The sequence below is a fragment of the Euphorbia lathyris genome, chromosome 8 (assembly GCF_963576675.1).
Source record: "Euphorbia lathyris chromosome 8, ddEupLath1.1, whole genome shotgun sequence".
Lineage (NCBI taxonomy): Eukaryota > Viridiplantae > Streptophyta > Magnoliopsida > Malpighiales > Euphorbiaceae > Euphorbia > Euphorbia lathyris.
Genome location: NC_088917.1, coordinates 64,148,668 through 64,162,828, shown reverse-complemented (window position 1 = coordinate 64,162,828; position 14,161 = coordinate 64,148,668). Strand labels below are relative to the sequence as shown.

Genomic DNA, 14,161 nt, shown 5'->3' with positions numbered 1-14,161 from the left:
AATAATAAACTCATAGTTTATTGGTTATTATTAGTTTTCATCACAATTTATAACTCAAATAAGATTTAACCCTTGATTGTTTTTCTGTATAAATATTTTAAACTCATATGGAGTATGTTATAAGGTTTTTTTGTTTTCTACGCTACTTATTTTATGCATGTATGATGAATTTGGTTAAAGCCGGTTAAAAGCTCGATAAAAGCTTGACTCGGTCAAAACTCAGCCAGATTCGGTCAAAGCTCGGCTCGGTCAAAGCTCGTCAAAGCTCGGTTCAAGAGGGACCGGCTCGAGATATTAACGAGCCAATACCAAACCTACCTAGGGTTCGGCTCGACTCGGCTCATTTACACATCTAGTCTTAATCTTACTAATACTTTTTTTAGATGATAAGGTATAAATTTTTCTATCCGGAAATTATATACTTAATTAATTAAGCACGTAGTCTTTATGAAGTTGGCCTTCCATAATTATTTTTAAAACATAAATATTTTCAGTAAGGTGTTGTTTGGTTCGCAGAATGGAATGAAATGGAATAGAATGGCTATTTCAAAGGAATAGAATAGCAAAGAATAGAATATAAATTCCTTATGAATAATTATTCCTATGTTTGATTGGTGGAATAAGATAGAATGGAATATATATTTTTTTCATTCAAAAGAAAATATTATCCTAAAATATATTATTATAAATTGTTTAAATATTTAATATATATTATTTTAAAAAATATATAAAAAACAGAAAAATGAGAACATGAAAGACGGAAAGAAACATGAAAAATAGAAAAAACATTAAAAACAATAAAAACATGAAAAACGGAAAAATTGTAAAAACACGAAAAAAGAGGTGGAAAACAGTAAAAACAGAAAAACACAAAACCAAAAGAAAAAATGAAATAAAAGTGGAAAAGGGCGAAAACGCGAAAAATATAAACGGGTTAACATTAAAAAACACGCAAAACATGAAAAACATAAAAAATGTACAAACAGTAAAACACAAAAAAATAAAGTAGAGACGTGGAAAGCTGTGAAAACGCAAAAATAGAAAAAAATATAGAAAAAACCTATGAAAACAAGAAAATGTAAAAAACACAAAAAACGTTAAAAGATACACGAAAACCTGAAAAAAAATATGAAAAACAGAAAAATGTGGAAACAAACACATAAAAAAAACGTGAAAATTTGTTAAAAACACGAAAACGTGAAAACACAAAAAGTGGAAAAATACTAAAATCACAAAAAGTAAAAAAATGTTAAAAACGTGGGAAAAAGGTGAAAAACACGAAAATGTGAAAAAAAGTGAAAAATACGATAACGTGAAAAAACGTTAAAAACACAAAAATGTGAAAAATATTTTTAATGTTAAAAACATGAAAATGTGAAAAATATGTTTATAATCAAATTTTTTTCACTTGTTAATTTGAGGGGATTTTTCAAATTTCTCCATTAATATGTTTGAAAACTAGTGGGGAATTGTCAAATCCGCACAATATGTCTTACATTTTGTGGCGAAATAATAGATCCCCACAATATATTATATTTAATTGTGGCAAAATTTCAATATCACCTCAAATGCTTATATTTTGTGAGGAAATCAAGAATTCCCCACAAATACATTGTAATTAGTGGGGCATTAATTTTTCCCACTACTTTTTCGCCACAAAAAAGTTCAATTTCTTGTAGTGTGTTTTTGGTATTTTTTTTATTTTTTTCATGGCTTTCAAGTTTTCTTGTTCTTCACGTTTGTTCACATTTTCATATTTTTCATGTTTTGTCATATTTTTGTGTTATTCATATTATTGTGTTTTTTTTTTATTTTTTCGCATTTTAGTTTTTCGGTTTTTCCCTTTTTCATGTTTTCATATTTTTCCCGTATTTTTTCACGTTTTCGTATTTTGTTTGCGTTTTTCGCATTTTCATGTTTATCGCGTTTTTCACATATTGTCACGTTTTTATGTTTTAGCATTTTTCGCGTTTTCATGTATTTCGTATTTTTTGTATCTTTCAAGTTTTTGTATATATTTTTCACTTTTTCATGTTTTGTGTTTTTTCGTGTATTTGTTTTTTTTTTTTGCGTTTTCGTGTTTTTCACGTTATTCCCGTTTTCATGTTTTTTGCGGGTTTTTTTATATTCTCGTATTTTATAACGTTTTCATGTTATTCCCGTTTTTTGTGTTTCATATTTTTCGTGTTTTTACATTTTTTAATGTTTTACTCATTTTCATGTTTTTTATGATATAAATTATGGATTCACCAAAATTTATAAGATTTGAAAAATTGGCTAGAGAAAAAATTGAGAATTTAATGGAGGATAATTTTGTAAATTGCAAAAATACAATGTTGGGAATAGTTATTCCTTCCATGAAATTAAATAATAGGGATTCCATGGAATAACTATTCTATAAAAAAAATTTAACCAAAGATGGAAATACCTATTTTTTTCGGAATAACTATTTTATTCCTTCCTAAGAGTTTCAAATCATAATATCACAATCTATTCCAAAAACTTATAAAATAATAAAATCATAGTTTATCCTGTCTAACTACTTGATAATTCGAATTCGAATTCGAATTAGATTTAGATTGCGAATATATCTAATTGTTTTTATCTTTTTTCTTTTTTTAATAAACTTATTAACTAGACTCCTTCAACTCTTAAACTTTCAGCTCTCTCTCTATCAGTGTATAGCGGAGAACGATCTCTCCTTGAGCTACGAGTCTTACTATGAAGGACCAAGTTAAGCGGGAGTTTGCTGTAACAAACAAACTCAGACCTATATATCCTTCCTCCTCCCCTCATCCACCCTTTTCCGGCCATGCTTCTCATACTGGTTTTGCTGCTCCCAATAGTGGCGGCGGTGGCGGCTCCGGCAGCCTTAATAGTAGCACCGAGTCCACCGCTCCTGTGACTTACCAAGATGTCCAAACTGATGATTTCATTAATTACAATGTTGATGATGATGAAGATGAAGAAAGTTATGATGAGGAGGAGTATTTCAACTCTTTTCCTCCTGGTTATAGGTTTAAGCCTCATGATGAAGAGCTTGTTGTTTATTATCTGAAGAAGAAAATCTTTAATGAAGATTTGCCTCGAAATAGGATTAAGGAAGTTGAACTCTATAAGTATAATCCTGAGACCCTTGCAGGTATTTTTTTTGTTGATTATTTCATGTGCTATTATTTAAATTAATTTAACTATTTTTTTGATCAAAAGTTATATTAGGTTCGCATGATTGAATAACATATATATTGTTGATATTGATTCAAACGCAGAATAATTCTATTCTAATTGGCAAGTAGCAAACCCTAGAAGCATTCATATATTTTAGTGGATTTTTAATACCATTATTATCGTTTTTGTTGCATTTATATCATGTATAATCACATGATATTAAAAAAAATATTCCGAACATATACATCATAGGATAGTATAACGGGTTTTAGTATGTATAGCGTAGTTGGCAGCCATGAGGAAAGGCTCAGAGCATAGTTATTAAAGGCGCCCCTAAGGTGTGCCTCGGCTAAGTCTCCGGTACCTTAGGATATTTTAGGGTTTTGAGGTTGTTTTAGTGTTAGGGTATTTTAGGGTTCTTTAAGTTCAGAAAATAAAAGAAAAACAGAGACAAACAAAGATAGAAAGTTTTTACTACACATATCGTAGTAAACATTATGCCTTATGATTTTATGGTTTTATTGTTGGTATTATGACTTATGATTTTTTGTTGGGTGCGCCTCAAGTCGCTCGGGCGTGCACCTTAAGTTGCGCCTTGCGCCAAGGCTCCAGAACCCCCTTGCTCCTTTAATAACTATGGCTCAGGGTCAGCGCCTCTCGCTGTGTTAGCCAGGAGTTCATCCTTGTGCGCATTGGCTAGCCTCAAGCCTCGAGTGTGGTGTGGCTAGCCTGGGCGTAGTTGTAGGGTTTTTTAAGCTTTCTAATCACAGCCATAAAATGCTCGGATTAAGTTACAAAAAAAAAGATATGTGATTCTAAATGTGACAGAATATGCAAAACAGCTAACAAAAATTGAAGTTTGGTATTTGGATTTAAAGTTTATTATGAATTATAAATATGTTTTAGTATTAATTAGAATTTATCTCATGCATCTATAAGATTGTTAGTGTCATTCTAGAAATATGTTATTTTGTTTTGGCATGCTTATGCTTTTGTGGTTCAGGTATACCTAATTCGCATAGTGACAAAAATAGGTAATGATATCTAGATAACTGCATTTGAATTTGTTGAATTAGAATTAAAGCAGTAGAACATTGAATTTGTTGAATTAGAGCAGTAGAATAATGAAATATCTAGATAACTGTAATTGAAATTTATAACATTATGAATTTGCAGCAAAATACAAGGCAAATGGAGAGGATGAATGGTATTTCTTCACTCCAAGGGATCGGAAATATCCGAATGGTGATAGACCTAATCGAGCTGCTGGAGATGGATTTTGGAAGGCAACTGGAGCTGATAAAGCAATTAAGTTTAAGGGAAAGAAAGTTGGATTGAAGAAATCATTAGTATTTTATAGAGGCAAACCTCCGAGAGGTGAAAAAACTGACTGGATTATGTATGAATTTAAACTTATTGGTGCTCCTAAACGGACAAAAGTCAGTCAAACCGACATGAAGGTAAATATTCATATAACAATATACCCGACCCACAAACTAATATCATTATACTGTCTGTTTTCAAGTTCATAATTTTTAAATCTGTTATGCTAACTTTTGAAGAATGATATAATTAAGTCCGTTATTTTGTTTCACCGATTATTTCAGCTTGATGACTGGGTCTTATGCAAAATACGCAAGAAAGAGAAACGAAAAGACAAAAGTGACAAAGCCGCGTCTGCATCTGTATCTGCATCTGCATCGGGCTCACAAGCACCCTCCATTGAACCTTCCCTGCCCTCAGAAAATGTGTCTGCTGCTTCATCATGTCACCCTATCATTGCTGGAGCAACCTGTGTCCCTATCATTACTGGAGTAACTGATGATTCCGGTTATTTTTATTATAATCATAATGGGATTTCGGAATCCACGCATGTTTCGTTCGATCAAGCTTCTGCGTATGCTCAACAAAGCTTCAATCTTGCTGGCTACAATAATTTGGTACCATGGATTGACAATACTGCATCGTCAAGAATTCCATATCATCATGCTATTATGCAGACATCTTATGACCATATCCTCCATGATCCTCAGATGCAGAGTATAGAAAGTATTGGTTTTATTACAGATGAATTGGATGAGTTCCTTCATAACATGCCCGGTGAAAAGGATAGCAAGAACAGCTAAGGTCTCTTGATTATTGTTTTATATATTATATATTATGTAGCTACAACTCTTTTTTTCTAGCTTGGTAGAAGCAATTAGTTCAGAGATTAATAGTTTTTATCATAGTTTTTATATTAATCTCTGAAACGTATTAATAGCTAGTTTTTAATTTCTTTGGATGACTCAACTTGAGTCCGTGTCCATTTCCAAGGTAGGATCATGTTTTCTAGATTTCAGTTTAGTTTGGGGTTTTGCTTTTCAGAATGATAGTAAGACGGAACATTTTAGAATGCTTTAATTCGATATTTATTCTGTGCTTTGTTTTTATCTCTTTGTTACTATACTTTTTCTGTTTACTTTAACATATTTGGTTCCTTGCGTTGTTGGAGTTTCCCTTTTTGGTGTCAATCTAGTTAAGATTAGATGATGGTTCTTATGAACTTGGCAATCTGTTTTCATTTAAAAGCTATATATGTGGACATAATATTTTAATTTTTTGTTTGTCTATTTGACTGGCAAAAAGTTTATTCCCTTCAATCATCCCAAATCTCATAAAATGTTTTCTGAAACACAATACACAGTGTTTTGCTCATAATAATAATAAGAACAACAATGCATTCTTGGATAGCACTAATTTTTTTAATGTAGCTAATACATAACAAGATTTAGGAAACAACAAGTAAAGAAATTAAATAAACCAAAGAAACAAACCAACGCAACAAGCAAACAAATCAAGCAAAAGGCATAAAATTGCAGCAGATGAATAACTTTACCACAGAAAGATCAGCACACCATATGTACTTCAAAAGATAGGCTTCCGAACAAGAACAACCGAGTTGATTACATCGTTTTTAGGGTGAAAGATGGAAAGAAGCTGAAATCCAACTAAGTCTTTCTCATCAATAACTGGGTAGAGAAAAGCTCTAGCTCCATCTGCACTTCTCACAAGCAAAACACCACCCTCTTTCATATATTTCCTTATATGTTCAATAATCTTCACTTTCACTTCTTTGCTCATCCCAACCAAGGCTGCCAAGAATATACAATCATATTCTCTGAGTTTCTCTTTCACTTCCATTATATCACATGTCACAAACTTCATTCTCTTCTCTAGAACATCATCTGAACTCACAATTTGTCTAGCCACATCATTCGCTACCTCATCAATGTCATAATTATCAAAATGAGATGACTTAAGATGATGAGTAGCCATTACAAGAGAAGTTAAAGGCATTGGACCTGAACCCACAAAGGCTACCTTCTTAGGCTTCACAACCCCATTTTTAGCTAGGATTCTGTATTCCATGTGTGCTAACTTCACGTAGTTCCCATAGTATGGGAACAGATTAAGATTGTTCATGGGTTGAGGCGTTTTGATCAACAAGGATGCAAATTCAAGCTCCAATAGAGCTTCAGCACGGCCGGCGAGATCGATGAGGCTTTTTCTCATATCTTGTTCCTCCGGGGACAAGGAGTTGATGTTTAAGGAGGAAGGAAGAATACATAGTTTTACAAGGTGTGAAAAGAGACTGTTAACCTGCTTTGAAGGCCTTAAAGAATCAAGCTTCAATATGCTATCATAGACTTGCTTGATGTGAGCTACGAGATGCTCAGCTGGAATTGGGGTTTCAATGTTGGTGTTTTGCAAAGAAGCCATTGATAATAATGCTAAGAATTGTAACTTGCTAAGATTAATATTTGGTGATGCTTGTGTTGGCTATGTTTGGATTGCTCTAGACGTATTTATAGCAGCATGCAATAAGTAAATTGGGAGAATTTGAAATAAAATAAACAAACTTCTGTAGGAAATGACTAGGTGAACCGGGGTGTTTCATGCCATGGGATCATTGAAATAAATAGAATATAGAAATGATACTGGTATATATGATTATTTATACCCTTGAACAAGCTAGAGAAGTAATCATGTTTTAGTTTCAATTATGATATTAATACCACCTAAACGAAACTAGATTTAGTTAAATGTGTTAATTTAGGAATAAAATAGTGAAAGTTCACGTACTAATCCATGGAAATTTTGTTGATTAAGATTGTAAAAAAATGTGTTAATTAAGGAGTGTGGTGGGAACATGACTATTTAAAGGATCTTTTTTTGGATCGAACAATATAAGTACATTAAATATTATTTATAATATGAGGTGTGAAAGGAACCTAATTCCTTTTCTTTGATTCTTTTCAAACTATAAAAATCATCGATTAAGACACTAAACTAAGTAAAAATCATCAATTGAGTCCATATGCTTTCTTAAAATCAGAAACTGTGACTATTTGATATAGATTGTAATGATCTTTGTGTTGGCTCAAAATAGATACGGAGAAGAGAGTATGAAACTATTCAACCGAATTATTTCCGGTTAGGATTCAATTGATGATTTTTGCTTAGGATGAGGACTCAATTAATTATTTTTATTTTGTTTAGGGACCTGATTAATGATTTTGATAGTTTGAGGTCCTAATTGAGTTTTAAGCTTTAGTTTAAGGATTCAAATAGATATTATACCTAGTTTATATATATATATATATATATATATATATATATATATATATATATATATATATATATATATATATATATATATATATAAGAAAGGCAACAAGATAATACTATAATTTATAAATTAAGAATTAAAAAAAAAAACTATTCCTTTTCTTATTCTTTTAAGATGTTGGTTTGGGCTTGGTAGCCCGTGATGATACTGGTTCCTTCATGGCAGGGGAATGGGGAGTTAAGATGAGTTCTTGATGCTCAATTGCCGATGCGTTATCTTACGTGAAACGTTAAGTTGGGCCAAGTAGCTAGGGTGATCTACTTTTCAGGTGGAACCCGATTGCCTCTTGGTGGTCCAAGATTTGACACCAAACTCTTCCACCTATTCGTATTTAGTTCGTCTTATTGATTATTGTAATCTTTGTTACGAGATTTGGTTAACTGTTCAGTTATTTTAATTTGTTAAACGTTCAACGAACATTTTTGCTCATGCCTTTTTCCGAGCGGTGAGTTTTTAGTCTGAGCGTGGGTGTTGGGTGTCCGTTCCTCCTCTCTTTCTTTGTAATCCTCTAATTGTCATTCCATAAATTTTCTATTTTTTTTTAAAATAAATAAATTAAGCACTAGTATATAGACGGTTAGCATTGAGGAATGATAAAGCATATATATTCTAAGAATTTCAAAATCGAAGTCTACTCTATCAAACTGGTATTGTAGGTTTTTTTTTCTAAATGAGAACTAGGTTTTTATTTTGCTAGAAACGTTAATATTTTAGTTTAATACTACAAAAAATGATCGTTAACAGCCTCAAAATAGAAAATTTAACGAATTAAAGTTGTTTAATAACATATTTATTATGGAACCGAATATTTAATTTTGTAAAATAATCATTTTCGGAGATATCTCTCTAAACATTCATTTCTTCGTTCCTAACCAAACAATACTTTTTTTAGAATAAGAAAACTTAATATTAACGAAACAAGTGCCATAACAAATAATATCCTCCTAACCAAACAATACATAAATAAACTCAAAATTAAAAAGTTAAAGAATTTAAATTTATTTAGAATATCATAAGGTGTTTGAAATTTTTAATTTTAAGGTTATCAAAACTGATTTTAATTCAGAGGCAATTCTGAAAAATCTAAATAACCTCCTGATAGTAAAAAATAAAATTTGAGTTCCCGCTTGCACAACAACTAATTCCATATAAACTTTATGTGTAGATAAATAAGAAAAAAACTAGTTTTTGGCCCGTGCGATGCACGGATTCATCTTAATATATAAATATTAATAAAAATACAATCTAATAATTACAATTAATGACATAAATGTGTTATATAAATTAAATATTATTATTTGATTTTCACATTTACTTTAAATAATATTTTTATAGATAAATATAATAATAAAATAAAAACTAATATATTATATATTATATTATATTTTTTATCAGTAAAAAAGGAGGAAGCGACACCTCAGTTCCATCGTTACTGTTTTATATTATATATAGATGACATAAATGTGTTGTATAAATTAAATATTATTATTTGATTTTCACATTTACTTTAAATAATATTTTTATAGATAAATATAATAATAAAATAAAAACTAATATATTATATATTATATTATATTTTTTATCAGTAAAAAAGGAGGAAGTGACACCTCAGTTCCATTGTTACTGTTTTATATTATATATAGATATGTAGAGAATTAGAGAGATTTTAGGGATTAATTTAAATTCTGTAGTACTCTTAGATATATGGGATAAAATAATCTTTTTATAGATAAATATACATAATAAAATTAAAATTAATATATTAAATTTTTTATCACTAAAAAAGGAGGAAGTGACACCTCAGTTCCATCGTTACTGTTTTATATTATATGTAGATGTGTAGAGAATTAGAGAGATTTTAGGGATTAATTTAAAATCTGTAGAACTCTTAGATATAGTACAGATAAAATAATCTTTTTATAGATAAATATATATAATAAAATTAAAATTAATATATTAAATTTTTTATCACTAAAAAAGGAGGAAGTGACACCTCAGTTCCATCGTTACTGTTTTATATTATATATAGATATAGATGTGTAGAGAATTAGAGAGATTTTAGGGATTAATTTAAATTCTGTTGAACTCTTAGATATAGTACGGATACAATAATCTTTTTATAGATAAATATATATAATAAAATTAAAATTAATATATTAAATTTTTTATCACTAAAAAAGGAGGAAGTGACACCCCAGTTCCATCGTCACTGTTTTATATTATATATAGATGTGTAGAGAATTAGAGAGATTTTAGGGATTAATTTAAATTTTGTAGAACTCTTAGATATAGTATGGATACAATAATATAAAATTAAAAATAATATATTAAATTTTTTATCACTAAAAAAGGAGGAAGTGACACCTTAGTTCCATCGTTACTGTTTTATATTATATATAGATGTGTAGAGAATTAGAGAGATTTTAGGGATTAATTTAAATTCTGTAGAACTCTTAGATATAGTATGGATACAATAATCTTTTTATAGATAAATATATATAATAAAATTAAAATTAATATATTAAATTTTTTATCACTAAAAAAGGAGGAAGTGACACCTCAGTTCCGTCGTCACTGTTTTATATTATATATAGATATAGATGTGTAGAGAATTAGAGAGATTTTAGGGATTAATTTAAATTCTGTAGAACTCTTAGATATAGTACGGATACAATAATCTTTTTATAGATAAATATATATAATAAAATTAAAATTAATATATTAAATTTTTTATCACTAAAAAAGGAGGAAGTGACACCTCAGTTCCATCGTCACTGTTTTATATTATATATAGATGTGTAGAGAATTAGAGAGATTTTAGGGATTAATTTAAATTTTGTAGAACTCTTAGATATAGTACGGATACAATAATCTTTTTATAGATAAATATATATAATAAAATTAAAATTAATATATTAAATTTTTTATCACTAAAAAAAGGAGGAAGTGACACCTCAGTTCCATCGTTACTGTTTTATATTATATATAGATAGATGTGTAGAGAATTAGAGAGATTTTAGGGATTAATTTAAATTCTGTAGAACTCTTAGATATAGTATGGATACAATAATCTTTTTATAGATAAATATATATAATAAAATTAAAATTAATATATTAAATTTTTTATCACTAAAAAAGGAGGAAGTGACACATCAGTTCCGTCGTCACTGTTTTATATTATATATAGATAGATGTGTAGAGAATTAGAGAGATTTTAGGGATTAATTTAAATTTTGTAGAACTCTTAGATATAGTAGGAATACAATAATCTTTTTACAGATAAATATATATAATAAAATTAAAATTAATATATTAAATTTTTTATCACTAAAAAAGGAGGAAGTGACACCTCAGTTTCATCGTTACTGTTTTATATTATATATAGATTAAATCCTTATTTCATCGGTATAATAAGTTTACTTTTTTTTAACAATTAGCATGTATACAAATCATGCGTTAAAAATTATATTATGTCAAAATTTTAATAAATCAGATAAGTTTTCATCTAAATTTGATCAAATTACACTTATTAGAACGCAAATGTTACTATATAATATTATAGGGGACAAATAACAACATTTTAGATACCACATGAACTAAATAGGACTTTAATATTTCTTATTTAAATAAATTTTATCAATTAAATTTAATTTGAATGGTAAAAAATCTAAAGCAGTCGAGAGCTTTTACATCGCCCAAAAACCGATGCAAATGGCCCTAAATGGCCGATGCAAATGGTCTTTTTTCCACTAGTGATGGATCACAACTTTATAGATAATGAAATTGAATTCAGATGAAGTGGTTTTAGACCCTTACTAGTTTTTAAAACAAAGTATATGTACTTTATTTTTTGAATAGATAATATAAGTACACATCATATTTCATTGTTATAAAATTACATATGTGTTTTACTTGCTACGTTCTATTCCATACACTTTTGTCTTTCTCTTCTATCTGGTCGTGATTTTATCGACGATTTATGTTTCTCTTAGTCTAGATATAACAAATGTGTTGAATTTATAATTTAGTTGAGTTCCCTTCAATCCAAAATTATATGTTTGAATCTTTTATAAGTAGTATGATGAAAAGAAATGTTGATTCTGGAGTACTCCTTCGAAGAAAATGAAAGGTAAAAAACACGACATTGAATCTTCTAAGGTATGTATGATATTTTATATTGTAAGATGGTTGTATTTTTATAAAAAAAATTGTAGTTGTGGTTTAATTTGTCATTAATATGATAAAAGAATTAAATTCAAGACAATCATTAAAATAGATATTTATTAAAAATTTCAGGTATATTTCGAAAGTCGATGCTCTATCCGTAAGTTTGTGAAGCTTGTATTGAGTTTTGATAAAGAGAAGATTGATGCCGTGAAACAACTTGGACTAGATGGTCTTCTTAAAATTCTGAGTCAGAGCTTGAAGATTGTGTCAACTTTACGTTAATCTTGTACTGATAGACATGACATACTAAAGTAAGATTTAATTTACATTAAGTTGTTATTTTTTGTTAAAATATTACTAAGTTCCCAAAACTGAGTTTCACGTAAAATATTTGACTTTTTCTAAATCATTTCGTGTTGCTTACTAAATTTATAAATAAATATAAATTAATTAACAAATAAAATTATTTTTATTAATATTTTAACACAAATTAATTAGTTTATGTAAAATTGTACAAATGTTACGAAAATTTATAAAGGTTTTATGAATTTTACGTAGTATCAATTTACTTGGAGTAGTTTGATTGATATAATTTTATTTTTTATTAATAATTTAACAAAAGAATTACTTTATGTAAAATTGTATAAATATTACGAAAATTTGTAAAGGTTTTATGGATTTTACCTAAAGTAGTATACATTTACATAAAGTGGTTTAGTGGATAGAATTAGAATTATTTTTTTATTAATAATTTAACAACAAATAATTACTTTACATTTTTACAAATGTTACGAAAATTTGTAAAGGTTTTACGGATTTTACGTAAAGTAGTGTCAATTTACGTAAGGTGGTTTGGTGGATAGAATTAAAATTATTTTTTATTAATAATTTAACAAAAAAATTACTTTACGTAAAATTGTACAAATGTTATGGAAATTTGTAAAGATTTTATGGATTTTACGTCAAGTATTGTAATTTACTTAAAATAGTTTAGTGGATAGAATTAAAATTAATTTTATTAATATTTTATGGAAAAATAATTGCTTTATGTAAAATTTTACAAATGTTACGGAAATTTGTAAAGGTTTTACGTATTTTACGTAAAGTAGTGTCAATTTATGTAAGGTGGTTTGGTGGATAGAATTAAAATTATTTTTTATTAATAATTTAACAAAAAAAATTACTTTATGTAAAATTGTACAAATGTTACGGGAATTTGTAAACGTTTTATGGATTTTATATGTAAAGTTGTTATTTTACAATACTTACTTTACGTCAATCTTGTACTGATAGACATAACATACGTAAAGTAAGATTAAATTTATATAAAGTTGTTATTTTTCGTTAAAATATTACTAAGTTCCCAAAATCGAGTTTCACGTAAAATATTTGCCTTTTACTAAAATCATTTAGTGTTGCTTACTAAATTTATAAATAAATATAAATTAATTAATAAATCATATTATTTTTATTAATAATTTAACAAAAAATAATTACTTTACATAAAATTGAACAAACGTTACGGAAAATTTTAAAGTGGTTTGGTGGCTAGAATTAGAATTCTTTTTTATTAATAATTTAACAAAAAAAATTACTTTACGTAAAATTATATAAATGTTACGGAAATTTGTAAATGTTTTATAGGTTTTCCGTAAAGTAGTGTCAATTTTTGTAAAGTGGTTTGGTGGATAGAATTAAAATTATTTTTTATTAATAATTTAACAAAAAATAATTAATTTACGTAAAATTATATGAATCTTACGGAAATTTGTAAAGGTTTTATAGATTTTCCGTGAAGTAGTGTCAATTTTCGCAAAGTGGTTTGGTGGATAGAATTAAAATTATTTTTTTATTAATAATTTAACAAAAAATAATTAATTTACGTAAAATTAAATGAATCTTACGGAAATTTGTAAAAGTTTTATAAATTTTCCGTAAAGTAGTGTTAATTTACGTAAAAAAAGAAAATTTGAGTTCCCGCTTGCACAACAACTAATGCCACAAATACCTATTTAATAGAAAAAGAAAATACAAGATTTTTTTTTATTTTACCTATAAAATAATATAAAAAGATAAATATAGTAGAATTAGATGATGATTATAGTTAGATGATAATTATCCTTTTGCATATAAATAAATATATTTATTGTTTTT

At 27.9% G+C, this 14,161-nt stretch overlaps 2 protein-coding genes across 2 annotated transcripts; one reads left to right on the top strand and one right to left on the bottom strand.

The window, feature by feature from the left end:
- The first annotated feature begins 2,721 nt into the window (after nucleotides 1–2,721).
- On the top strand, nucleotides 2,722–5,353 carry LOC136203970 (NAC domain-containing protein 1-like). The gene is made up of 3 exons (XM_065995176.1): nucleotides 2,722–3,142; nucleotides 4,345–4,628; nucleotides 4,776–5,353. The coding sequence occupies exons 1-3, from the start codon at nucleotides 2,722–2,724 to the stop codon at nucleotides 5,292–5,294; spliced, it is 1,224 nt and encodes a 407-aa protein (XP_065851248.1). The 3' UTR covers nucleotides 5,295–5,353.
- Nucleotides 5,354–5,999: 646 nt separating this feature from the next.
- On the bottom strand, nucleotides 6,000–6,930 carry LOC136202230 (nicotianamine synthase-like). Its single transcript, XM_065992733.1, has one exon. It carries the CDS (start codon nucleotides 6,928–6,930, stop codon nucleotides 6,076–6,078), a length of 855 nt encoding a protein of 284 aa, XP_065848805.1. The 3' UTR covers nucleotides 6,000–6,075.
- Nucleotides 6,931–14,161: the final 7,231 nt, after the last annotated feature.